Genomic DNA, 25,386 nt, shown 5'->3' on the forward strand with positions numbered 1-25,386 from the left:
GTTTCTTCTCTGGAGAAGGCCCTCCTGTGATGGAGGCAGTGTCGCCCCCGCCAGTCCTGGAGGACCAGTGCTTCTCATTGACAAGGGCTAGGCTTTACTGAGACGGTGAACCCCACCCCTCACCCTCGTGTCTGTGCCAAGGTGGAGGCCCCGATCAGCTCTGCTCCTCTGCGGCTGTCCCTGGCTCCCCCAGCCCCAGGAACCAGAGGAGGTGGCTGGAAAGCCAGGCTGGCTGGGCTGTCAGGGGTGGAGTGCAGCCTTCTGTCTGCCCACTCCAGCACCTCTCCGGCTCCATGATGAGGACAGCAAGGCCAAGGAACCCTTGGCTCTGATCCCCATTCGCCCTCCCCAGGCAGCTCTGCAGCCAGGCACGGTGCCTACCCCAGCACCCGCTGAGGTCACAGAAAACCCGCAGGGCACTGGAGAAGGTGGCTGAGACCTCCCCTGGGCCTCTGTGCATGGACCCACTCTGCCACTGAACCCAGGGCAAGCCGGGTCCCTGAGCCCCGAGTCCAGGGAGGGCAGCCACCCTGGGTGTGGTGGGTGCCAGGCCCCACCGGGCCAGCAAGCACCTCAGGGCTGTGTGCCATCTCCAGGAGCAGCACCTGGGCCCCCCAGACCCCCCCCTCTGCTGGAACAGGGAAGTCACAAGTGAAGAGAACCATGGTGGAGGATGCATTGTGGGAGCCGCCAGTCCTTGCTGGGCCTGGGGCCTGCTCCCTCCCCCAGAGGCTGTGGCCAAGGCCTGGCCAGCTACCAGGGCCTGGGTGGGAGCAGGAGGCAGCCTGCCTGTCGGGGCAGGATGCAGAATGGCATACCACCCAGCATGGCAGCTAGGATTGTGGCAGCAAGTGTCTGTCCCTCCTGCCTGCCCTGCGCTCCAGCGGGGGCCTTGGGTTCTCTCCTCTAAGTGGTTCTGCCCCAGGGGAGCTCATGGGACACATGGAGCCCCAGGCTGCTGCAGCAAGCAAGGTGGGCCAGAGGTGGTCCCATCTATTCTTCTCGAGGAAGGGCCTTTGGATCAACCTCATGGACCCCCAGGCCCAGGCCAACTGCTGGAGTGGAGGAAGACAAGGGGAGAGGCCTGTGAGGTGGCGGGCGCAGCCCCGCCTGCTGTCAGTCTCTAGGTAAGTCTGCGCCTACATAGGCACCTGTGCACATGTCCCGGTGCACCGCGGATCATAACACTATTGGGTTATTGCATAGAAGAGGTGGCTTGGCGGGCTGAGTGTGGCGGACTAGGTGACCGTCTGGGAGCGCTGACGGCTGCCCGGGGGCTGCTGGATGCCAGGGCCAGTGACCTGGCTGCTGATCTGCCGGAGGGACTCCTGCTCACGGGCGTGCTCCTCATACCACTCCTGCAGCAGAGCAGGACAGTGCTGAGCCAGGCCCCACCCCCACCCCAAGCAGGCCTCACCCCCCACCTGCTGACACACCTCCCAGCACGCTCTAGCAAGTGGTCAGCACACCCGCTGGCCAGCGATGCCAGGCACAGGGCACCTCTACCTGAGGCCGAGGCAGCATCACTGCTTTTCCTGTTGGTGCACTTGGCCTCTGGGGGTCACAATGCCATTCCCCATGGCTGGATGGGTACCCTTTCTACACCCCAGGAGCTGTGAGCCCCACATCTCCTCTGGCTCCCTGCTGCCCACAGATGTTTTCAGGGCATCCAAGGCTGTCCAGATGCAAGAGAGCAGGGTGCCCACTGGGCTGGTGAAGGAAACCCTCCTGGGGCCCTGCATGGCGGGGAGACCCCCCACCAGAGCCCTGGGCTTCTGTCCGAAAGGCACATGGCAGCTCAGCCTCTTAACTTGGCAGCCACCGCAGAAGGCCGGGAAGGTGGAGCTAACAGATGAAAAGAAAGCCCTAGACAATCCCATCGCCCCACTGACCGGGCAGCAGGTCCAGGCCAGGGGCTATGGTTCCTGCCTACCCTTCCCTGCAGTCTGGTGACCCTCACCTGACCCTGCAGCCCAGCTCAGGGTAAGAGATGGGAGATGTTCACGACAAACCAGGACACCAGGAGTGAGGTGAAGGCCCACCACAGGCCCAGACACGGCCAGCAGTGCCCTATGCCCACCCCCGGAGACTATGGACCCCTCCCTCGGTGGCCACAGGTACCTGAATCTCCTCCTGGTACATCTTCAGGCTCAGGTCGCTCTTGGTCCTTGATCTCCGTCCCAGAAACACCAGGGAATTTTGCTATTGGAGAGCAGAGGTGGTTAGATGCATTGCTGGGTCTGGCCACCCCAGAGCCCAGGGCTTCTGCCCTCAAGTGTCACCCACAGGAGTGGGAGGGCATGAAGCCAACGCCTGCTCCCATGTCGTGCCCTCCTACCTGGTATCTTTCCATCTGCGCCAGGGTCTCGAGCAGCCGCGCAACGTCAGAGGAGGACCCCCGCACCTCCCGATAGAGCTCCAGGATGGCAAGCAGCTCCTCCTTGGAGATCTCCCTCTCCAGGGTGATGCCTCCATCATCTGCAGGGGGAAGTGGGTGGGGAAGCAACTGTGCAGCCCACTCCAGGCCGCAGGGCCCCCTCCAGGCACACACTGGCCCTGCCTACCCTGCTCTGTGCCCAGGGCCAGGGGTCCTTCCTTCCCTTCCCTCACTGGGAGGACAGAGGTGGCCAGCAGCCCACAGGGCACAGGAGGCCTCCGGAGACGCCTCTCACCCAAAGGAGAATGGCCAGAGAGCACTTGGTAGAGGCAGGAGGATTTTGAGTACAAAGCCAGCCTGGGCTACAAAAGAATCCCTGGCTCAAAAAAAAAAAAAAATCCATCCATCCATCCATCCGTCCGTCCATACGGCTGTTGGCTGTTCCCAGCACTGTGGGGCCACAGTTTGGGGAGGGCAGGAGAAGGGCAGGACATAGGGCAGCCGCCCAAGGCTTCCTCCACATTCCTTAAGCGATGTGTGAGGCTCTGATTTTGAAATGAGAGCATGAGCATTTGCCTGCTATTAAACATTTGACAATCACTGCGAAGGAGAGATCAGGACAGATAAGCTGAACAACTAGCGGCTGGCAGCCAGATGGCCAGCTGGACGTCCAGACCGAGAGCAAGAGCAAGAGAGAAAGATTGAGGCTGACAGCCAGCGGGTCACCGGCGCAAACACCTGCCATGGGAGTCCCCACACAGACCTTCTGAGTCCTGGTTCTTGCGGCTGTAGTTCATGCGGAAGACAAAGGCCTCCAGGATGAAGGCCACGATGATGGTCATCACCACCTGGCCAGCGGGAAGAGAGGGCGCGCGGGTCAGAGCCAGCTGTGGCGGGCCACAGGGGTGTGGGGTGCTTGGCTGGGTGGGCCTACCATGGTCACGATGTAAAAGGTCATGAAGTAGAGGCGGCTCCAGTGCGAGGTCTGGGAGGTGACACCTTCCTGGACAGGGATGGAGGAGCCAGTGAGCATGCGCGGGCAGCGCCAGGCATCCCCGGCTCCCCACAGCCCTTCCTGCTCTGCCTAGAGGCCCGGGGACAGGAAGGGGCCTCACCCTGCTGGGACTGAACACGATCCTTGGTCCCTTTCTGGACGGCCACCACAGATGGTCTTTGTCTTAAGCAGGGAAGGGATGCGGGAGAGTTTAAGAGTTGGAAAAGAGAAGGAAACCCACAATGCCTGTCTTATTTTGTAGGGGGTAGAGTGTTGCTATGTAGGCTAGACTGGCCTCATCATGCTCCCAGCTCAGCCATCCTTCAGTTTCAGCATCCTGAGTAGCTGGGACAACAGAGGCTTGCTGCCACGCTCATCGTGCCAATTTTGCAGTTTTTCTTTCTTTAGGAGGTACTGGGATTTGAACTCAGGGCCTTGTGCTCACTGTGCTCTTATCACTTGAGCCACTTCTCCAGATCTTTCTGCTTTCGTTATTTTCTGAATTAAGGTCTGGGGTTTTGGCCTATGACAGCCAGGACTGCCACCTTCCTGTTTATGCTTCCCACATTGCTGGGGTGACAGCCATTCCACCACACCCAGCTTAGGTATTGAGAAGGGCTGGCTAACTTTTTTGCTCAGGTTGGCCTCAAACCACAATCCTCCCAATCTCTGCCTCCTCAGAAAGGTTTACAGGTGGGAGCCACTGTGCTCAGCTCCTTTCTGTTGTTTTTCCTAGTTGTGGGGCTTGAACTCTGGGCCTGGGCACTGTCCCTGACCTCTTCATCTTAAGACTAGTGCTCTACAATTCACAATAGCCAAAATATGGAAACAACCCGGATGCCCCTCCACAGACAAATAGATCCAAAAAATATGGTACTTATACACAATGGAATACTACATAGCGATTAGGAATGGCGAAATACTGTTATTCGCAGGGAAATGGTCAGAACTCGAACAAATAATGTTGAGCGAGACAAGCCTAGAACACAGAAAACAAAGGGGCATGATCTCCCTGATATATGACTGTTAACAAAGGGAGACGGAGAGACAGTAGAGACCAAGTCTGTGAAACCAAAAACTGCTTGTCAAATAGTATTCCCCACAGGATTGGGGCAGCGACCCAACAGTATGTAACTAAAACCAAACAATTAGTCAACATATAAAGGTCAAAAATTGACCTCTCAGGGGAATACAATAGCTCAAAAGCTACGTATGTACGTTCATATGAGACTACTGTTGACATATTGTCTAATATCATTACATTTAAAGCCCTAGGCGAACTTTCTTGGGCGTGGCCACATGGCTACTGTATATGTTCTTGATACATTGTATATTGTATATATGTCTACCTGACCTAGAGAAGGGAAGGAAAAACAGGGTGTAAGATATCACAAGAAATGTACACACTGCCCTACTATGTAACTGTACCCTTTTTGCACAACACCTTGTCAAAAAATTTGTGTTCAATTAATAAATAAATTAAATTAAAAAAAAAAAGACTAGTGCTCTACCACTTGAGCCACAGTGTCACTTCCATCACTTCTGGTTTGGGGGTGGTTAATAGGAGGTAAGAGTCTCATGGTCTTTCCTGCCTGGGCTGGCTTTGAACCGGATCCTCAGATCTCAGCCTCCTCCTGAGTGGCTAGGATGACAGGTGAGGTGCCTATTTTATTTTAAAATTTTACAGGATCTGGCTCGCTCTGTAGCCCAGGCTGCCCTCTAATCAGCTTCCTCACTAAAGCACCCCACCTAACTGTGTCTCCACTTTTCTCACAATTCCAGGGTTTGAACTCAGGGCCTCATGTGTGCCAGGCAGGACCCAGTCCTTTCACTTTTCATGGTTTAGATAGGGGTTCCCACGATGTGGCCTTAGCCCCCACGATCTTCCTCCCTCTGCTGTCAGTGGCTGGCACCACAGGCCTGGCCACCATGTGGGACCCCATACTGTTCCTTAAACTGAACAGCTGCCTCCAGCTTATGAGGGGGTGGGCTAGAGCTGCCAAGGCTGCTGGGGTGGGGGGCACCAGGGTAAAGGAAGATGGCCAAGCAGAATGGTGCTGAGGCCTCCCCACAGACCCAAGCCAGGCGAGGAGGGGAAGAGCAGCGCCCGCCCCTTACCATGATGATGTACCAGTTGTTGACCACTGTGAGCTCGAACAGCGTCACTGCAGAGGGAGAGAACGCTGGTCAGCCCCACTCCTGCAGGCCAGGCCAGAGGTGCCCCTCCACCCCTGAGCCGCTCCATGGGGAGGCCAGAGTGATGCTCAGTGCCACAGCAGCCCAGAAAAGAACACCCAGACAGCACACACACATGGGCTTAATGCAGCCCCCTTGCTCTGGGGGAGACAGGGAGGGAGACACGGGGGCGGGGCACTGTGTCTCGCAGGCCCACTTTCCACACCCCTTGGTTTACCCATGGAAGCAGGGGGCACAGCAGGGCTGACCCCTGTGACTGGCATCGTGCTGGACTGTACCCTGCCAGCTCCGGTTAGAAAATCACCAGGCTAAGGGAGGGGCCTGGAAGCCTGGACTACTGCTAGAGACGGGGCCCCATCTCTCAATGGGTGGCCCCCCCCACTCCGGCCCCTAGACCTGCAGGGCTAAGGCAGCACCGCCGGAACTGTCCCTGCCACAGCTCTCCACTCACCAAAACTGCTGAGGATGTTGTCAAAGTTGTTGAGATAGTAGTAGCCCTCCTCCACCACAGTCCTGTTGCCCACCGTGTGGTTGAGCCAGCGGTAGGCGTCTGCTACTGTACTGGTGCTATGGATGAGATGAGGGGGCAGAGGAGGGTCACGCAAAGCTGCAGTACAGACAGCAGGCAGACAGCCAGAGCTCAGCAAGAAAGCTGTCCATTCTGGCCCCATGTCTTCCTACTCTTGGCCCTGATCTGTGCCGGGGGGCCCTGGGCTACCCCCCCTACCTCCCTGGCGCCTGGCACCTCTCTGCTGCTGGCACAGCTTCCCTCTTCTCATTCCCACCAGGGGCCTGCGCCCTGGAGGGTGTCACGCTCGGCTTGGCTTTGCCCCTGCTTGGCCAGGCGCATCTAGGCTTGAACAGGTAGCCCTGATTTTGGAGGAAATTTTATTTGCCATTCTCTAACATTCCCTGCCCCCCCTCTTTTTTTTTTTTTTTTTTTTTTTTTTTTAGTCAGTTGTGGGCTTGATCTCAGGGCCTGGGCACTGTGCCTGAGAGTTTTTGCTCAAGGCTAGTGCTCTACCACTTTGAGCTACAGCTCTACTTCCAGTTTCCTGGTGATGAAATGGAGACAAGAGTCTTATGGGGACCATTCTGCCTGGGCTGGCTTTGAACCACGATCCTCAGATCTCAGCCTCCTGAGTAGTTAGGATCACAGGCATGGAGCCACCAGCTCCCAACTTCTACCCTTCTCTTTTTGAGACAATGTCTCCTGTGTGTCCTGGACCTCTATCCCAGAGCTCTGTAACCTTCCTGCAAGGTGTCTGTCTGTCTGACCCCAACGAGACTTGCAGGTCCTGGTGTCTGGACGGCGGTGGGTAGAAGCTGTGGGATTCAGGCTACTCAGGTTTGGGGAAGAGGCAGCGACGGAGGCCTGGACCATTCTGGGACTCAGATGCCCTCTTTCTAAGCTGCCCTGAACCCTGGCCCCTGCATGAGCTGAGGCAGACAGCAAAGGCAGGTAAGCCCAGGCCCTGCAGATACCGAGTTCGAGAGGTGACCCGAAGCCCAAGCTGGGGTGGACGCACGCCGGTCACTCACTTGCAGCAGTTGGGGTAGAGGAGGCCGCAGAAGAATTCCATGCCCACGATGGCAAAGGAGTAGTAGAAGGTGAGCAGGGTGAGGCCAAGGCTGTGGGGAGGGTCAGCATCAGGAGGAGGAGGCCGGGCGGGGGCTGTGGGACAGGCTTGCCCAGCCCTTGCCACGGTGCCGCTGGGCAGTGCCTGCCGGCAAGGGGACTCGTGGCTCCCACCAAGCCAGACCCTCCTCTTCCCTGTGAAGGAACTCACAGGTGGCCCCTTCGTCCGGGGTCAGTGAGCTAACCACCTCCTGCCCTGCTAGACCATGGAGAAGTGGGATCTGTGGGGTCCAATCCAGTCCTGGAAGCCACTGAACCCCAGGTCTGGTCCTTTACCCTGGCTACCGCCCAATCCAGACCTCTGGGCGCAGCAGCTGGGGTAGAGGAGGCCTCCGGGACCTGGAGTCGAGAGGCAGGCAGTACCTGGCCATCCGTGGCAGCAGCTCAAACATGGTGTCCAGCACATTCCGGTAACGTTTCTTCAGCTTGAACAACCTGAACCCCAGGAAACAAGTCATGTGCTGGGCTGTGCACGTGGCCTAGTGGTAGAGTACTCGCCTCACGTACATGAAGCCCTGGGTTCAATTCCCCAGCACCACATATATAGAAAAGGCCAGAAGTGGCGCTGTGGCTTAAGTGGCAGAGTGCTAGCCTTGAGCAAAAAGAAGCCAGGGACAGTGCTCAGGCTCTGAGTTCAAGCCCCAGGACTGGCAAAAAAAAAAAAAAAAAGAATCGTGCTGATGCCACTGTGCCTGCCCCGCCTTCTTTCAGATACCCCCACAAGGGCCATGGCTGGGGGCTTCGTCTGCCTGGGTCTGCTTCCCTCACCTCTCCCACCCATGGACCCCAGCAGCCCCAGGACACTGGGCTGGGGCCCTCAGGGGGAGAAGGCCCTGCAGCACCCCTCGAAGAGGTTCCTGTGGAGGATTGCAGCAAGTCCCCCACAGTTCCCACCCAAGGCAGGTAGCCCCAAGGAAGCAAGGCCTCTGCAGAGAGGGGCAGGCCAGGAGGAGGGGAGGCACCCACAGAGCCCAAAAAGGGCAGCAGGGAGGAACGATGGACCCGGCCTGGGGCCACCAGCCCAGGCTCTCCCACCAGATGGGCACAGGATGCCCCCCCCACCCCGTGCCCCAGGATGGTGGTCCTGCAGTTAGGGGGAACCCTGGCACCCAAGACCTTGGGAACCCCCATACCCGAGGTGGGATGAGGCTGTGGGCAGAGCAGGGCTCTGCCAGCCTCTGCTGGTCAGGGAAAAGGTGGGGAGACCCACGCGCTGCCTCCTCTGACCAGAGGCCGTGCTGGGGGACATAAGGGACCAAGGTACTGACCTGTGATTCACATGCAGGCCAGCACTTGGACCCTCAGCTCCTCCATGGGCAGAAGCCAGTGCTCTGAAGCCCAGCTGCCCAGCCAGGCAGAGGCCCCAGGTGCCAGTGTGCAGGGAGGCCCACAGCCCGCACACCCTCGGGAGACAGGGGCCCCATCCCAGTGCCCCCACAGAGCTGCCCCATCCGTGACTCCAGCTTGTGGGTTTCCTGGCCATTTCCAGGCCTGCCCAGCCCTGACCAGCCCATCACCTCAGAAGCTGGAGCGGCCTCAGGACCACTATGAAGTAGAAGGGTTCCATGTTGAGCGCCAGGGCCAGTAGTCCCAGGAAGGCGAGGGCCGTGACCGAGAAGTCAAACCTGGAGGTAAGGGAAGGCCACAGTCCCTCAGCCACCTCCGGACCAGGCCTCCTCCCCTCCTCCCCAGCTCCCCAGGGAGGCACAGGTGCCAGCCACAACAAGGCCTCAAAGCCCACCCTGCACAGGGCACCACCCACAAGGGCCAGCTGGGATCACCTCCCTGGAGTCTTGGAGATTGGGGAATAAGTGGGCCAGAACCAAGTCACAGTGCAGCTCTGGTGTCAGACTTGCATGCTGTTGGGGCAGGGGCTTGTGGCTGGCCTGGCATCGTGCTTGGGGGCAGGACCGGGCTCTCCACTTACAGGTTCCATCCAGAGGACAGGTACTCCACAGGACCCAGGCCGGCCACCTTCAGGAACAGCTCCACTCCGTAGACTGTGGACAGAAGGTGGCGGTCAGCAGCTGACCTGCACCCTCTCCCTGCATGGAGCGGGGGCAGCAGGACCAGCGAGTGGGGACAGTGAGAGGTCAGTTTCTGCTCATTCCCTTTCAGCTTCTGGCTGAGAGGGACCGTGGGACACAGACGCCCTTCTAAGATCTCCCGGCCGGCGCCTACACTCACTGGTGAGGAAGACCAGGGAACTCCAGGGCACGTGCTTGGAGAAGAAGTTTCCGCCTGGAAGAGAGAAGCAGTGGCTGGAGACAAGCCTAGGGTGCCATGCGGGGGCGTGGGTGCCATGTGGGGGCGTGGGTGCCACGCGGGGCACAGGCATGCGGGCCGCACTCACCTTTCAGCATAAAGGTCTCCACCAGGACCCACACCCCATTCACCGCCACCACCACATCTGAAAGAGAGAGGGCATAGGAGAAGGGCTGGTCAGGCAGGCAGGACACGCAACAGGCCACCGCTGCACCCTGGGTTCCTTTCTGGTAGGCTCTGGGCACCAGGGAGGCCCATGTTTTCTCAATTCTTTGTTAAAAGACTAACAAGATTGAAGAGACACAGCTAGTGATGTTCCAGGTGCGGGACCAGACTTTGAGAACACTCGGATCACTGTCCTCCCTCCGGCCCCCCTCCTCCTTGTGTTGGGTTGCTGGGACAGAGCTGAGGGCCTGGCACACGCTAAGTACACACTAAGCACACACGCCATCACTCAGCGAGACCCCAGGGCTAAAACCATGAGGCAGGATCAATCTCTCACTTCTCCACCTCCTAAAAGTGCAGAGGAGAAAGGAAGGGGGCCTGGGCCTGTGGGCATCATACTTACACATGAAATACTGGAAGGCCTGGGATTTCACCAGGATGTTAATTCCTATGTGAAGAGAAGAAAAGTGAGAATGGAAACTTGAGCAAGTGAGCATCGCACACAGGCAATCAGGGTCCTGTTGCCCGGGTCACAGGGAGGGGATTCCTGAGAGCGACATCTCCCTGCCACCCAGACCCTGGGCAGCGCTCACTGGCACAAACTAAGAGTATCTGTTAAATAAGAAACATGGACACATGACTTCAGGGTCTTGTCTTGAGGAAGGGCCATGGAGCCTAGGTTGGCTCTGAGCTTGTGATCACCTTTGCCCCTCGAACACTGGGATTAGAGCAGTGCACTATCATGCTGGCCCAGACACTGATTTCTAAATGACTGATTAGCATCCTTCCCTAGTCCATGTCCTGCCACTTCCTCTGCTCAGACAATCACATCCCCCCCACACACACCCTTGTCATCAGGCCCCATGTCCCCTCCCCCTCCATGGCTTCTGGAAGCCTCCTTTGCCCCAGCAGCTGAGCTCACCTTTGAAGATGAGGAAGGCTGTCCTGGGAAGCTCATCGAACCAGTGTTCTCGATTTTTCTTTGCCTGCAAGGCAACAGGTCCCGGAAGATGGAGGTAAGGCTGGGGCAGAGGGCCTAGTCTGGGCTGGGTGCTGGCCTGCTTCCCCACCTGCTCCACTGGACTGGAGGATGGTGTTGACCTCAGGGGTTAGTTCAGCCAGAGTCGATGCTGTGCATATCCTCCCCCCACACACACACCCCAAAGTCACTCTAGGCTTCCAGAGGAGGCCTGGGGAGTTCGGTCACCTGCCTCATGCCACAGAGATTCGAGGAGACTAGCTGAAATCCTGTGCCATGATATGAGCATGGGCCTGGGGCCCAGCCTTGCTGTCCCGAAGTACCTGAGCCCTACTGCTGGGCCTTGGGGGACCCTCCTATTCTCTCCACACCAGTGCCCCCCAGCCTCTGCTCCCACAAAAAACACTCACCCTCCACTTCAGGGCAGCAACTTCGTAGATGTCATAGAAGTCTTTCAGGCTGTTGCAAACAAAAGGAAAAAGCAGACACTGAGCCTGCAGTCCCCGGAGCATCGCCTCACACTCCTGCCTGCTGCTGTCACCCCAAAGGGGTGAAGGGACAGCTCGTGGGTCCTACTTATTGCCTGCAGTGTCCCAATGGTCTCTGTCCCTGAAGACTAAGATTATCCAATCCCCTCCATCCACACAGACCGTGGGCAGTCCCTGGAGAGGCAGCAACAGAGGCTGAGCCTCATGGGGCTCATATAGAGGGGGCTTGGTCTCGGCTCCCCAGAGGGGAGCTTTCTGGTCTCCACAGTCTGGAGGCTGGTGCAGCCCTCCGAGTGTGTGCAGCCCTCCGAGCTGTGTGCATGCATGAGTGTATATGTGCATGTGTCCTCCTCCGTCTCCCCTGGCTCACATAGGAAGACACCCCGCCTCCACCCCCACCCCCACCCCCTCACAATCTGGGACTTGAGGGTGAACAGTGGAGCTGGTCCAGCTGTACTGGTCCAGAGCTGGCTTCTGTGGGTCACAGAGTACTGATGGATCCAGTCAGCACACTCACGCAGCTGAGGAAACCTACGGACTCCCGCCACATCTCCACCCCCATCCCACCAGGGGCCTGGCCCCCACCTGAGCCGTGGGACGTGACCTGCCCCCAAGTGCCCTCACCTGAGCAGCGGGGTGTTGCTCTGGTTCAGGGCCTTGAAGGTGAGGAAACGCTCCCTGGCGCTCATCCGGGGTCTGTAGAAACGCATCAGGCCTTCAAACTGCCTGTAGGAGATGCCAGCGGGCCTCTGGGGCAGAGGGGGAACGACTAAGGTGACCAGCGGCACCCAGGAACACCCAGGACCCCACTGCCCCTCCTCTGGCAGCCACAGCAGGCCAGCGTGGCTCCCCGGGTTCCCGCAGGACTGCAGCCGGGCTCAGGGGCCGCTCTGGGCAGGGCTGCGCCTCCTCACCCGCTGGCTGACAAGCAGGTGGTAGGCATGCTGGATGGCAGTTCGCTTGTGCAGCAGCAAAGACTTAAACTTGCGCTTCTCGATGTCGTTGAAGGTGTCAAACACCACGGCCAGGAGCTGGGAAGAAAGAGCACCGGGCCTGATTGTCTGCCTGGTGCCATCTAGTGGCAGAGGCTGTCATCTGCCCCCAGGCAGGGCTTCTGTCCCACCACTTTAAAGGCCCAAGGAGATACTTAAAGACCTTGTTACCAGATGCTTCTAGATTCTCCTTCTTGCCACATGCCTTCTCATTTGGCTGTCCAGGAGGCCCTATGCCCTCCCCTCCCCAGAGCTTCCTCCTCCTGCTAGGGCTCTGTTCCTCAAGTCACATGTGTGGCTCCAGAAAGAGAAGGAGCAGGAGAAGGAAGAAGAGAAGGAAATTACATTTTCAAACACCCTAGGAGCAACACCAGCTTCTTAAAGACACAATCTGAGCAAAGGCACTGGTGGCTCATGCCTGTAATCCTAGCTACTCAGGAGGCTGAGATCCAAGGATCAAGGTTCTAAACCAGCCTAGGCAAGAAAATCCATGAGACTCCTATCCCCAGTTAACTACCAAAAAGCCAGAAGTGGAGCTGTGGCTCAAGTGGTAGAATGCAAACCCTGAGCAAAAAAAAGCTCAGGGGCAGCACCTAGGCCCTGAGTTTAAGACCCGGGACCAGCACACGCACGCGCGCACGCGCGCACACACACACACACATACACACACACACACACACACTCACCCCACAGTTTGCATGATCAGAGCAAGGGAAGATGAGAAGGAGTTTGAAGCGATCTTTTGAAAAATACTTTTTTTCTTGCCAGTCCTGGGGCTTGAGCTCAGGGCCTAGGCACTGTCCCTGAACTTCTTTTGATCAAAGCTAGCACTCTACCACTTAAGCCACAGTGCCACTTCCAGCCTTTTCTGTGCTGAGGAATCGAACCCAGGGCTTCATGCATGCTCTACAACCAAGCCCCATTCCCATCCCCACACAAGTAGCTAGTATTATAGGCTACGGTCACCATGCCTGCTGCAAGCGCTGTCCATAATAGGCCACATAGAAAATACCTTAGGATTTGAAGGCCAGGTGGTCTCTATAGTAACCACTCAGCCCTGTGGTCATATCAGTGGTCTCATGACATCCTCCACAGACAGCAAATGAACACAACTGTGTGCCAATCAAACTCTGCTCCAAAATAATAACAGGCTGTGTTTCATAGCTTGTTTCACAGCTTGTTCTCACCCATGGCCCTGGTTCACATCACAGCTCCTTCCCTACCTAAGGGCCACAGAAATCAGGTTTTTCTCCCTCAAGGTGAGTCCTAGAAACCCTCATCTTCCCTAGCCTTAACCAGAGACTCTCCTGAGACCTGCATCTGTGCAGCGCGGCACAGAAGCATCCTGCCAGAGCCTGGAGAAAAAAGACACAGTCCAAGAATGCGGGGGGAGGAGGGGCAAGCTGGGCAGCCAGGGGCTCACGCCTGTAATCCTAGCTACTCAGGAAGCTGAGATCTCAGGATCACAGTTCAAAGTCAGCCCATGCAGGAAAGTCTGTGAGACTCATCTCCAGTGAACCCCCAAAAAGCCAGAAGTGGGGCTGTGACACAAAGTAGAAGAGAGCTAGCCTTGAGTGAAAAAGCTCAGGAACAGCACCCAGACCCTGACACAACCACACATGCTTCAAGCAAGCATGTACATTAACGATGCCACAAAAATATCAAAAGGACAAGACAGCTGACTGTGTGAGGTACCTGCAGGATTGTTCCCACAGGGCTTTAGAAGCCTGAACCCCCCCTCCCCCACCTTTTCACCAGTACTGTCTGCAATATCCTTTGTAATAAGCACGCAAAGCTAAGCATGTATGACCCCAAGCACAGAACGGCGGCAATCACAAGTCAAGGTCATTTGGTTAGCAGCTCAGGAAAAGCCACCAGAGGCTTGTGACTGGCAGCTGAAGTAGGGGACAGTTATGGGGACCAAGTGCTTGATCTGTGGGTTGATGGCAGGCAGATGGATCCACTGATGAGATCATGCTGCTGGGCACTGGGGCTCACACCTGGAGTAAGTATGAGCCGCAATAGGCTTGAACCTAGGGCCAAGATGCTGTCCCTGATCAAAATTTCTACTCAAGACTGGTGCTCTACCATTTGAGCCACAGCTCCACTTTGGGATTTTGGTGGTCACCAGAATAGGGTCTCACCAATTTTCCTGCCTGGGCTGGCTTCAAACTGTGATCCTCAGATCTCAGCTTCCAGAGTGGCTAGGATTACAGGTATGAGCCACCAATGCTGGCTGTGTTTTCTGTTTTATACTGGGCTGACTGGTGGCCAGGGTGAGGGAGTATTCGAAGTTCATAAATGAGCATGATGGGGTGGCTCAGGGGTAAGCCCTTGGCTGGCTTGGCTGATATAAGCAAAGCCTTTGGGGCTCACTCAGTACCACCAAAACACCAAAAACTCCAAGACTATGGAAAGTTCCTCTCAGGTAACTGGGGTTAAAGTGTTTGGGGCCCTGGCCTGACAATGAGGTGCCAGCCCTATCTGATGATGACAAGGGCTCCTGGGGGCAGCCTAGCCTCCCAGGCCTCTCCAAAGAGCCTGGTGTGCAAAGGGGCTTCCTGTCCTGTTTGGCAGATGTGTGCTATGTGCAGTTTTCTGAGCACATGTGACTAACAGGGCTGAAATAAACGCACCCTGCATTCTTGGCACATGGAGGCAGTGCAGGAACCCAGCTCAGACCCTCTCCCAAGATGCCCTGCGCCATGTAGCCAATGCGAGTCTGACCCACAGATTCTTCATCGACCCACTTAGAATTGCAGCAAATCCTCCAGGGAGCAGTGCCAGCAGAGGCGTCACCTATGGCGGCTCCTCCAGTCACCGTAAGGACACGAAGTTCCCAGGGCAGCCTGAGCCCCAACTCCAATACTACAGGCAGCAGCACAGTGTGCTGGCCTCAGGGACCAGCGAAGGCCCTGTGGTCCTCCCAGGACAGTCCCCACCACACCGACCCTGACCATGGGTGGGTTCCCGACTCCCCGCCCCGATGCTCTGCCCCAAGGCCCATTGGCCGAGGCAGCCACGCACCAGGTTCATGATGAAGTAGAGCTCGATGGAGAGGTACACGATGAAGAAGACACAGGACCAGGGGTTCCGGGAGTAGGAGGGCATCATGACGTCAGGGAAGCTGTATGGCAGAAGGTCACCCACCCGTCTGCATGGCTGCCTCAGTCACCCCCAAGCCCCATCAGCTGAGATGGGATGCACACTTTGGGGTGCAGCAGCGGAGGGCAGAGTAGGGACTCAGACTTACTTGGCTGTGGTGAGGAGGACAAAGAGGCTGATGATGCTGTTCTCCAGGGTGCTGAAGTACTGCAGGGTGGGGGAGGGCGGGACAGTGGTGAGGCCCCCCCGCAGAGGCAGGTCTGGCCCTCACCCCCACCTCCATGCCCGCCCCACCTCCTCCAAGGACCCCTAAGGGCTGCAGAGCAAAGGTGGGTGGGCATGCAGGCCTGTGCCTTCCTGAGCTCCCAGCTTGACTAACATCGGAGGACATTTTTCCCCGTGAGTCACATGCTTGGGCAATCAGCTAGGCTCTCTGCACTGCTCTGCCAGAAGGCTGGGATGTGCCAGGCTGGGTCCTGGAAATGCTTCTAAGGACGGGAAAGGGGAGTCCCTCGGCTCTCCAGGTAAGCCACAGCTCTGGAAGCAGGGCAAGGCGTGCCTTCCTAATGTGGCCAGTCACCCCAGCACCTTGCCCTGAGGGAAACACCTCCCACAGATGAAAAGAGGTAGATGTTCATTACTTACCGGGTCTGAAGGATTAGGAGAGAACAAGTAGAAACCTGGAATGCAGTAGCCAAATAAAAAAAGCTGATTAGAGCACAGGTGCCAATACCAGGTGCCCAGCAGACTGGACTAATGAATGTGTGCGTGGCTGAGGGGGGTAATAGGGCATGGTGGGAACTGTAGCACATGCTACTACATGCTACTAAAGGAAACGAGAGCTCCTGGGCCCCCTATGCCTGCTGCCCTGTGCAAAGGTACCCAGACCTGCTTGTTAAAAATAAAAGCCTTGTTAAAAAGATGTTTGTTAAAAACCTATATTTTTACATCAGGTCTCATTTCAAAATGCTGGCTGAAAGTTTATACCCGGGGGTGGATCGGAATCCACATGGCTGGTATATGGTCTCACTTTGGTGGGGTCACAGCCAAGGTAAATCCAAAGGGGTCCCTAAGGGGCATGGAGGACACACTGCCCTGGTGGGGAGTCAGCCCCACCCCTGGGCACCAACGGCGACTCTATCAAGAACTGAGGCTGGTGTGGTGGTACATGCCTGCTATCTCAGCACTGAGGCACTGTCTCAGAAAAACAGGGGCTCCCCAGGGCCATCCGGTCCCTTCCACCGTGAGAGGGTGTGAGGCCCCAGGAAGAGGAAGGGAGCCACCAAACATGACATCCCAAGCTTCAAGCAGGGATTCCTGTGGATTCTGCGGTGCGGGAGCACAGAGCACTCACCCAGAATGGCAAAGATGAGCATGAAGAAGAGCAGCAGGAGCAGGATGTCCACAAAGGGCGGTAGGGACTGGAAGATCTGCCGCAGGTTGCTGAGGGGAGACAGGCCAGCTGGGACACAGGCCTCCTGACTAAATCCTGCTGCTTCCTAACAGGGCTCAAGCCCGCTCCTCAGTGGGAACAAGAGGAACACCCCCACCTGGGGACACCCCCACCTGGGGACACCCCCACCTGGGGACGTGCAAGCAGGTGAGTGCTAGCCAAAGAGGGACAGCAAGGCCAAAGGCCAAGGGCACGGCCCTGTACAGCAAGGCCAGTTTCTGCTGTGGGAGGGGGCCCAGGAGCACCCAAACACTGGCCCCCTCGTCCTGGACATGCGCAGGACAGGGACTATGGTCCAGTGACTGCAGCTCTGGAGGGCTGCAGTAAGACAGGAAAGGGCCCTGACCTGGGAGTCGGGGACCCTGCCGCCCAGTGGGGTGTGCAGTGGTGAGAAGCATGCATGTCCAGGGCTGGCCTGCCGGTGGGGGCAGCTCCTGCTCCACCCCGCCCCGGGCCTTACCGCCGGACGCCACCGCAGTAACGACAGTCTACCAGGAAAATGCAGCGCAGGGCCCGGGTCACACGCACATGGGACGTCTGCCGTACCAACACCACGATGGCCTCAACAAACTGCACCACCAGCACGGAGGTCTGGGGGCAGCAGGGGGCAGTGTGGTCAGCCTCCCACCCGCCTACGGTCTCCAGAGCTCCCCTCCTCTCCACCTCTCTTTCTCAGAAGGGCAATGTTGGTTGAAGTGAGGCCACTGCCCTGCCTGTTGGCACCCATACTGCCAAGAGCTCCACTGGCATGGGGACACCTCAGAGGTCCCATCTCATCTCTAGCTCCGCCCCCCCGGGGACATTCCCTACATAGAGAGCCAGATTGCCCCATTGCTGGGCACCACTGGACATGCTCCTTACAGCCCATAGCTGTATGTGCCGTTGGCATTTGCCAGGTGCATGGCATGAGGTCTGAGCCCCTCTCTCTGGCCCTAACACCCTCTCCTCTTGTGCCTGGCTGGCCATGACATGGGGAGAGCGATGTATCCCCCTCAAGGTGACAGTGCTGGGTATGACCTAGCCGGGGACCCTCAGCAGAGCTAGAAGGAACTCCCGTAACACTGGGGCTCCCACTTAGGCAAAGACATGGGCTCTAATACTGAGACGGAAAGACATATGTATGCGTCACCACGCATGCATCACTGCGCATGCGTCACCTTGACCATAGTCCGCTTGTGCCGGATGAAGGAGTGTGGGCCCAGCCACCGCAGCTTCATGCAGAGTTCAAATACCACCACCATCAGGGCGAACAGCTCCAGTGTGGCGTGGACCTGCACCAGGAGGGTGGGAATAGGTCTTCTCGAAGCCATCCATGGCCGCCTCCCACCACAGCAACAAAACCCTGGCTGCCAGCCACAGGCTGGAAGATGGAGCTCGTCCCAGACAGCTAAGTATAAACTTGACATTCAAGGAACAGACGGGCGGGCCCCCAGGACCAAACACAGGGAGGGAGCCAAGGTTTGCACGAAGAAGGAAAGATAAAATTATATGTGCAGACTCACTCCAGGAAGGACTGCATATAATTTACAGAAAACTCATAAAAGACAAAGCAAATGGAAATGAAGGCTCACAAACAAGAAATGAACAGAAAACCATCAGGGCCCAGTGAAAATCTGGTATCTCAGGCACAGCGGCTACAATCCCACCTTGCGAAGAGGGTGCAGGCAGCCTGTGCTGTACCTGAGCGAGGTGCGGACTCTGTCCTGGAGAGGCCAGAGAGACGGCCTCCATTAACCCCTAGGCCTTTGTCTGGAGTCTGTTTGCGGGCTTTGTCCTTCCAGAACATTCTCCCACTGCCAACCCCACCCCCCTCGCGCCACAGTGCTCTCAGACACTCACGTAAATGCCGAGCCGGAGCGCGGGGACGGCGGGCGCCTCGCACAGCGACAGCAGCAGCAGAAGCAGCGCGGTGAGCAGCTCCATCAGGTAGAAGAGGTGGTTGTGTGCAAAGAGGTAGGCCGCCAGCTCCTTGGCATTCTTGGGGTGGGTGAAGAACTTGTCATTGTTCTCGCCTTCCTGGAAGGACAGGGACACTGGGGCGTGCAAGCCGGGTGACCCAGGGACAGGGTCCTGGAAGGAGGCAGGACTCCATGGCCACCACAGGGACAATCAGAACTGCTGTTTCCCACACAGCACATGGCTGCGCCCCAGCCCCCTACCTGTGGAGGGGCTCAAGAGCGTGGCTGGCTGCTGCTTCAGACTACCCGTGGAACAGACTTAGAAGGGATTAGAGAAGGTCAAGAGCAGTGGGTGGTGTCCTGTCCCTACACAGCCTGAATTCACACTACCCAAGCAGATAGCTAGTTGAGTGTAGTGGTGCATGCTTGGAATCTCAGCTACTCAAGAGGCTGAGATGGGGAAGATCAAGGCTCAAGGTCAACTTGGGTAAAGAGCTCGTGAGACCCCACCTCCATCTCAACCAATGGCTGGGTGTGGTGGTGCGTGTCCACCATCCCTGGTGGGACAAAAAAAAGGACTGGCGCGTACACACACACACATACACACACACACACACGAGCAAAGATGAACAAATGGGATTGCACTAGAAACCTGGCTCCTTTCCTCCCATACTGGCCTCTGAGCCAGGCCTGGCCCAGGGCTGCAACTTAGGGAAGAGAGGGCAGAGGCAAATGCAGGCCCAGGTTCCCCTGAAGGCAGAGCCTTCAGTTCCTGCAGTTCCTGCAGCACCCTGCCATCCTCCGGGGAAGGCCTTGATGTGGAAGGCAAGGGACATCCAGCCAGTCACTTCCCCAGAGCTGGACAAGAAGTAAAAGACAACCTGAGCCCAACAGAGAACAAACAGCTCAGCAGTCAGTCAGGGGAGCTCCGCGGGTCTCTACAAGGCCTCGGTTTCCCCACCTCTGTGGAAGCTTCTGGTTTGATTTATTAACAAAGCAGTTCTTGGTTGTAGGGCTTGAACTCAGGATCTGGGCGCTGTTCCTGATCCTCCTTATGCTCAAGGCTAGTGCTCTACCACTTGAGCCACAGTGCGTCTTCCGTGTTTTGAGTGGTTAATTGGAGATCTCAGCCTCCAGAATAGCTAGGATTACAGGTGAGCCATAAGTGCCTGGCTTCCCTGAGCTTTTTTGTTCAAGGCTACCACTCAGGCGCTGAGTTCAAGCCCCCCCCACCCCCGACAAAATTGATAAAACAAACAGATTTTAGAAGTCATAAGAATTCCGTCATCTTTAATCTTTAGATAAATGTCTTGCCAGCTGTGCATGGCTAAGTGTGTACACTGTACACACACATACATACATTTTGTATCAAAATAACCACCCTGCACCAATGTTCTGTCACCCATAGGGCACATGGTCCACTTCCCCATGGGTCTGGGTCTGTGTGGTGAGGCACGAGAACCAGGCAATGAATAGGAAGGAAGGAACATTGTTTGGGAGCCACGTGGATGGCTGATTGACTGACTGGCTGATGACTGCTTTTCTGTTGTTCTGGAGACTGAACCCAGTGCCTTGCCCTGCAAGACAGCAGCCACGCCTGGCCGCCTACCCAAGGCTGATGTTCTACTACTTGAGCCACAGCACCACTTTCAGGTTTTTGGTAGTTAATTGGAGACAGGAGTCTCAATGAACTTTCCTGCCCAGACTGGCTTTGAACATCAATCCTCAGATCTCAGCCTCCTGAGGATTACAGACGGGAGCCACCTGTGCCCATACTTATCTTTTATCACCAATAGTCCTACCTACTTAGAGAAAGAAGAAATTATTGGATTCCTGGATTCTTCCAGGTCCATTTCACTTTTTTTTTTTTTTTTTTCTGGTCATGGGGCTTGAATTCCGGGCCTGGGCACTGTCCCTGAGCTCTTCAGCTCAAGGCTAGAACTCTACCACTTGAGCCATAGCACCACTCCTGGTTTTCTGGTGGTTAACTGGAAATAAGAGTCTCACAGCCTTTCCTGCTCGGGCTGGGCTTTGAGCCTCAATCCTCAGGTCTCAGCCTCCTGAGTATCTGGGATGACAGGCATGCAGGTCATTCTACCTCTATGGCCTGACCTGTCCAACCTCTTACTTAACCTCAGAGCAACTTGCCAGGGGCTTAGCAGGTGGGCCGGAGTGCCCTAAGCCCCTTGGACATTCCTATGGTCTTTAAAAAAAAAACAATTATTTATTTATTGCCAAAGTGATGTACAGAGGGGTTACAGTTTCATGTGTAAGGCCATGGGTACATTTCTTGTACTATTTGTTACTTCCTCCCTCACTCCCCCTCCCCCTTTCCTTCTCCTCCTATCGTCTTAACAGGGGTCAGAGTACACTTGTTCCTCGTGTTGGAAAATGTAAGAAATACACAGAGAGCCACACAGGCCCCAAAGAAATACCTGAATTTAATTAAATCTCTCATTTGAGGTGAGGGTGGTGGTGGAGGGGGCTCCTGGAGGCTTGAACTCAGGGCCTGGGAACTGTCCCTGCACTTCTTTTTGCTCAAGACTAGTGTTCGACTACTTCAGCCATGGTTCCACTTCCAGATTTTTTAGTGGTTTATTGGAGATAAGAGTCTCATGGACTTTCCTGCCTGAGCTGGCTTTGAATCACGATCCTCAGATCTCAGCCTCTTGAGTAGTAGGCTAGGATTACAAGCCTGAGCCACTAGGGGCCAGCCTTTCAATTTCTTTCTAATAACAAAACAACTATTGGAAGTGGGGAGCTGCTTTAAAGAAAACAGTAGGGAAAACTATCATTCAAGTGGATTTAAGAAAAAAATTTCTCACCTCAACACTCAGTTGACACCAGAAACTGCATTTTGTACGTGCGTGTGCGTGTGCGTGTGCGTATGTGTGTGTGCCAGTACTGAGGCTTGAACTCAGGGTGTAGGTGCTATCCCTTAGCTTTTTTGCTCAGGGTTAGTGCTCTACCACTTGAGCCACATCACAATCGAGGCTCCGAGGACCAGCCTGTGCATGCCCCCCACAGGAACGTCCAACTGGCCGCCTTTCTTCCAGCAGGGAAGAATGCATAGGAGCAGGGGCAGGAGTGGAAGCCACAGTGGGATTTCTGCACACCGAATGGAGCCTGGCTAGCCACCGACAGGCACAGTGCGACTGGAGATGCTCACCTGGAGGTAGATGGCTGCCTCTTGATAATTCATCTCCCAGTTGTGCCCGGTGGGGCTGGTGGGGGAGGTGTCCACCCCAGACAACAGAGTGGGGGGGGCGTGGGTGTCGTGGATGGCGTGGCTGCCCCCATCTGCAGAAGAGAAAGGAGTCACTTACAACACAACCCAGGCTCAAGACCATGGAGCAGCATTGGTGGTGGGAGAGAAGCCTGGTAGTCAGGAGTATACACACACACACACACACACACACACACACACACACACACACACACACGAGTCCTTCTGTACATGGTGTGGCCCATTTGTATTCTGCTTAGACAAGTGAACAGAACTGGATTTGCCCCCTGGCCCAGGCCTTTGTCTGCTTTCCCCTGTGGACCCCGGCATCCTCCTCTTCTAGGCCCCTACCCTGGTTTACCTTGGCAGAACGCCCTCTCCTGCTCTCGGTGCATGGGGTGGCTCTGAATGAACCACACCAGGCTCCCAGGCAGGTAGCCTGGCCACAGATAACAGTGATTGGTTCAGGCAGGGGTGCTGACCCATGACTGGCCAGGGAGGGTTGGACTTGGAACTTCTCCTGGACCAGACCGGAAAGAGGGGGTTCTTTCCTGCTGTGGCTGCCCAGGAAGGAAGTCAGCAGAGAACAGAACAACCACCAGGAGATAAACCGTCCCCTTGCCCAGCATGAGCTGCATTGTCTCAGCTATCTGAAATCTCCCGCCACCTGTGGTCAACAGACCCACTGCGGGAGGACGCTGGGCCTTGTGAACTTACTGGGAGCAAGGACATCTAGATGGAAATCTGCTCCCCTGTGTGAGCTAGAGAATGGAGTGTGCACACAGCATTTGCACAACACAGGAAGCCAACGTGTAAACTGACCAGCACATAGGAGAGGTCAGGGGACTGGCAGGGCTGGCAGAACAGGCGGATCACCAAGATCTTTCAAAGACCTTCCCAGACTCAAAGTACACAACTCTGTGTGCATGTTTGTGTGTGTGCCTGCCAGTACTGGGACTTAAACGAAGAGCCTGGGTGTTGTGGCTAAGCTTTTTCTTTCCGTATTGGGGTTTGAACTCAGGGCCTCCTGGGTGGCACCCTCAACCCCAGAGGAGGTGAGAAGTCTAGACACAACGGAACGCCATCACTCTGACCTTCCTCTGCCCAATGCTAACACAGTCCGCTCCCAATTCCAATCTCAGAGACTAAGCCCTGGGCACGGACAGGAGAAGGTCGCTCTACCCCCTGCTCGCGTGGAGCAGGAAACGGGAGCCAACCACAGCTCCAGAGCGCAAGCACAGACAGGCAGCTGGCTGGCGCGCGTCCTCCGTGACCTTCACACAGCTAGGCAGGAGCCAGCACCCCACGCGGCAGGCTCCTGGTGAACAGACGACAGGAGTGGATGAGGGTGTGCTGGCACTGAAGGGGTCACACAGTGCCACCTCCGTGCCCCAAGCTAGACAAGAGTGTCTGAGGGCAGCTGCCCCCAAAATGCCCGATGGAGTCTCTGGGCCGCTCCTTTCACATAGGAGGCCTGGCCAGCTGGCCACAACCTCCTCACAGCCTTTCCAAGACACCTGGCCCTCCTCGCCGACTCCCCTCCGCCTTACCCTCACTTCACAGCAGTACCACGTGGCCCGGCGGCACACAGGTCTGTGCCCTGGCATCACCCACACTCCCAGCCTCAGGCTTGCCCTAGGAGAGGTGACCCTGGTGGGGGTCTGTCTTTTTTTTCAATGACCCTGGGGGTCTTTAAGAGACTTGGTTTAAGGAAAAGCAGTTGTTCCCTCCTGCCACAAGGTCCCCTTCAAAACCACAAACAAATTCCATTTAGCACCTGAAATCTACCAGGGTCACTGAGGTGGGGAGAAGCAGGCTTCTGGAGACCTTAAGGGAACATTTCTCAGAGCCACAAAGCAAGGTGACCACCTTCTCCTCCCTCCTCAGGGCCAGCAGAGCACTGGGACTGGAAGGTCCTGTTGCTCTCACCCCTCCCCCTACCCACATGGGGCCTCTGAGGGTGGAACTGAGGCTGAATTCAGTTGGAACTCTGCCTTATGCTTGGGAGGCAGCCACTCCACAACTTCAGCCCTTTTTGCTAGTTCTGGGACTTGAACTCAGGGCCTCACATTTGCACTCAAGCTTTTTCTATCAAGGGTGGCATGCTACCACTTGAGCCACAGCTCTGCTTCTAGCTTTTTGCTGGTTAATTGCAGATAGTCTCACTGACTTTCTTGTGGCTTTGAACCGTAATCTTCAGATCTCAGCCTCTTGAGTAGCTAAGATTATGGGTACAAGCCACCAGCACCTGGCTCTTGGAAATAATTCTTAATGAAAACATTAATAAAACAAACAATTGAGTGGGATGCCAAAAAAAAAAAAAAGCTGGAAGTAGAGCTGTGGCTCAAGTGGTAGGGCACTAGTCTTGAGTTTAAAAGCTCAGAGACAGCACGCAGGTCATGAGTTCAAGCTCCAGGACCAGCGTGCACACATACATATACACACACACACACCCCTGGTGGTATTGTCTAGAAGGTGCCAAACCCAGGGCTCCATCCCCAGCATCATAAAAACAAAATAAAAATAACAAGAGGGCTCCTGGCAATGGCCTTATTCGCTGGGCCTTTCCTGCAGCAGAGGGCAGCTCCTAGGCTGGACCCCAGGTGGGCATCGCTGAACCTGGCCAGCCCTTGCCCCTCTCCTCCTACAGCAACCCCCGGGTTCCGCAGGGCCTCCACAGAGGTGCCCAATCATCAGTCAAGGGCACTTCAGCAGACATGAGGGTCACCAGGAGAGGGGGGCCGGTCCAGCTGCCCTGGAAACTGGCGGCATTTATGTGTTTATAGGAACAGGTGGGAAGGTACAGATGGCCTTCGAAGCAAGCCCAAATTTAGAAAGAAGCTGAACCCCTGGGGGGCCCAGTAGCACCTGGATGGGGCTGATGTCTAAAGCCTTCTGCCAGTCCTGCCTGGAATGCATGTTTATTGGCACTCTGGACCACCCCCCCCCCCAATCTGTCTAGAAGCAACTCAGCTTGAGTGGAAGTAACAATCACAGGGCACACTCAGCGTGACAGGCTCTCCTCTGGGAACCTTATTCGCATGGAGTAGGGGCACAAAGGAGGAGCCATCAGCGTGGAAGGCAGGACGAGGGGGGGTAACAGACCTGGGGGCTTTGCCCAGCTTATGCACACATGGCTACACTGGCCGGAGTATGTGTGCTCAGAACCAGCATGACGCACTCCTCCAGGTGGGTCCAGGAGGAGACAGCCAGGCACCAGAGCCCACATCTCAGCCCTTCACACTAAGTGACGGCAGCAATTTGTTTTCCCAGAGGTCTAAGTAGTACTTGTCCTTGGCCAGCATTTGGGGAGCACAGCTAGGGGGCTGTCCTACCCTAATTGGGGGCCACTTCCTGCTTCCTGTCTTGGATGTGTGACATCAAACCTGGAGCAGCAGACCCCAGAGGTCGGCCTCTTACAGACAGGGAAACCAAGGGCCGGAGAAGGTATGAGACGGAGCCCACATCATGGGGCTGGTCCCCAGGCCTCCCGGCCCCACCACAGCTTCCGAATGCGGCTCTGCAGACCCACTGTGTGCGTGGGCAGCTGTGGCTACTCTCTTCTGACTGACAGGCTCAGCAGCTCTGACTCAAACCATAGACAGCAAG

General features: G+C 56.3%; 1 protein-coding gene and 1 long non-coding RNA gene across 4 annotated transcripts in view; one reads left to right on the forward strand and one right to left on the reverse strand.

The window, feature by feature from the left end:
- Positions 1-465: 465 nt before the first annotated feature.
- Positions 466-25,277, forward strand: LOC125349094. Its single transcript, XR_007210453.1, has 3 exons — positions 466-543; positions 10,630-10,636; positions 25,263-25,277. It is a non-coding gene; the product is annotated as an uncharacterized LOC125349094 (long non-coding RNA).
- The window catches only part of Tpcn1 (two pore segment channel 1), a 42,833-nt gene continuing 18,211 nt past the window's right edge, over positions 765-25,386 (reverse strand). Inside the window, exons 1-27 of one of the 3 annotated variants that reach the window (XM_048342901.1) lie at positions 22,139-22,290; positions 21,721-21,851; positions 18,493-18,669; positions 17,811-17,924; positions 17,114-17,244; positions 16,555-16,643; positions 15,846-15,880; positions 15,349-15,407; positions 15,123-15,222; positions 12,018-12,134; positions 11,728-11,852; positions 11,026-11,074; positions 10,559-10,622; positions 10,040-10,084; positions 9,560-9,616; positions 9,394-9,447; positions 9,134-9,206; positions 8,724-8,831; positions 7,570-7,641; positions 7,110-7,199; positions 6,019-6,134; positions 5,490-5,536; positions 3,312-3,380; positions 3,141-3,225; positions 2,339-2,478; positions 2,122-2,202; positions 765-1,358 (exon numbers count right to left, since the gene is read on the reverse strand). In XM_048342901.1, the coding sequence (XP_048198858.1) occupies positions 1,239-1,358; positions 2,122-2,202; positions 2,339-2,478; positions 3,141-3,225; positions 3,312-3,380; positions 5,490-5,536; positions 6,019-6,134; positions 7,110-7,199; positions 7,570-7,641; positions 8,724-8,831; positions 9,134-9,206; positions 9,394-9,447; positions 9,560-9,616; positions 10,040-10,084; positions 10,559-10,622; positions 11,026-11,074; positions 11,728-11,852; positions 12,018-12,134; positions 15,123-15,222; positions 15,349-15,407; positions 15,846-15,880; positions 16,555-16,643; positions 17,114-17,244; positions 17,811-17,924; positions 18,493-18,669; positions 21,721-21,851; positions 22,139-22,172 (2,382 nt within the window). In that variant the 5' untranslated portion in view covers positions 22,173-22,290 and the 3' untranslated portion in view covers positions 765-1,238. The other 2 variants (XM_048342900.1, XM_048342902.1) reach the window with 2 other exon arrangements.

This window comes from Perognathus longimembris, chromosome 3 (assembly GCF_023159225.1).
Source record: "Perognathus longimembris pacificus isolate PPM17 chromosome 3, ASM2315922v1, whole genome shotgun sequence".
Classification (NCBI taxonomy): Eukaryota; Metazoa; Chordata; class Mammalia; order Rodentia; family Heteromyidae; genus Perognathus; species Perognathus longimembris.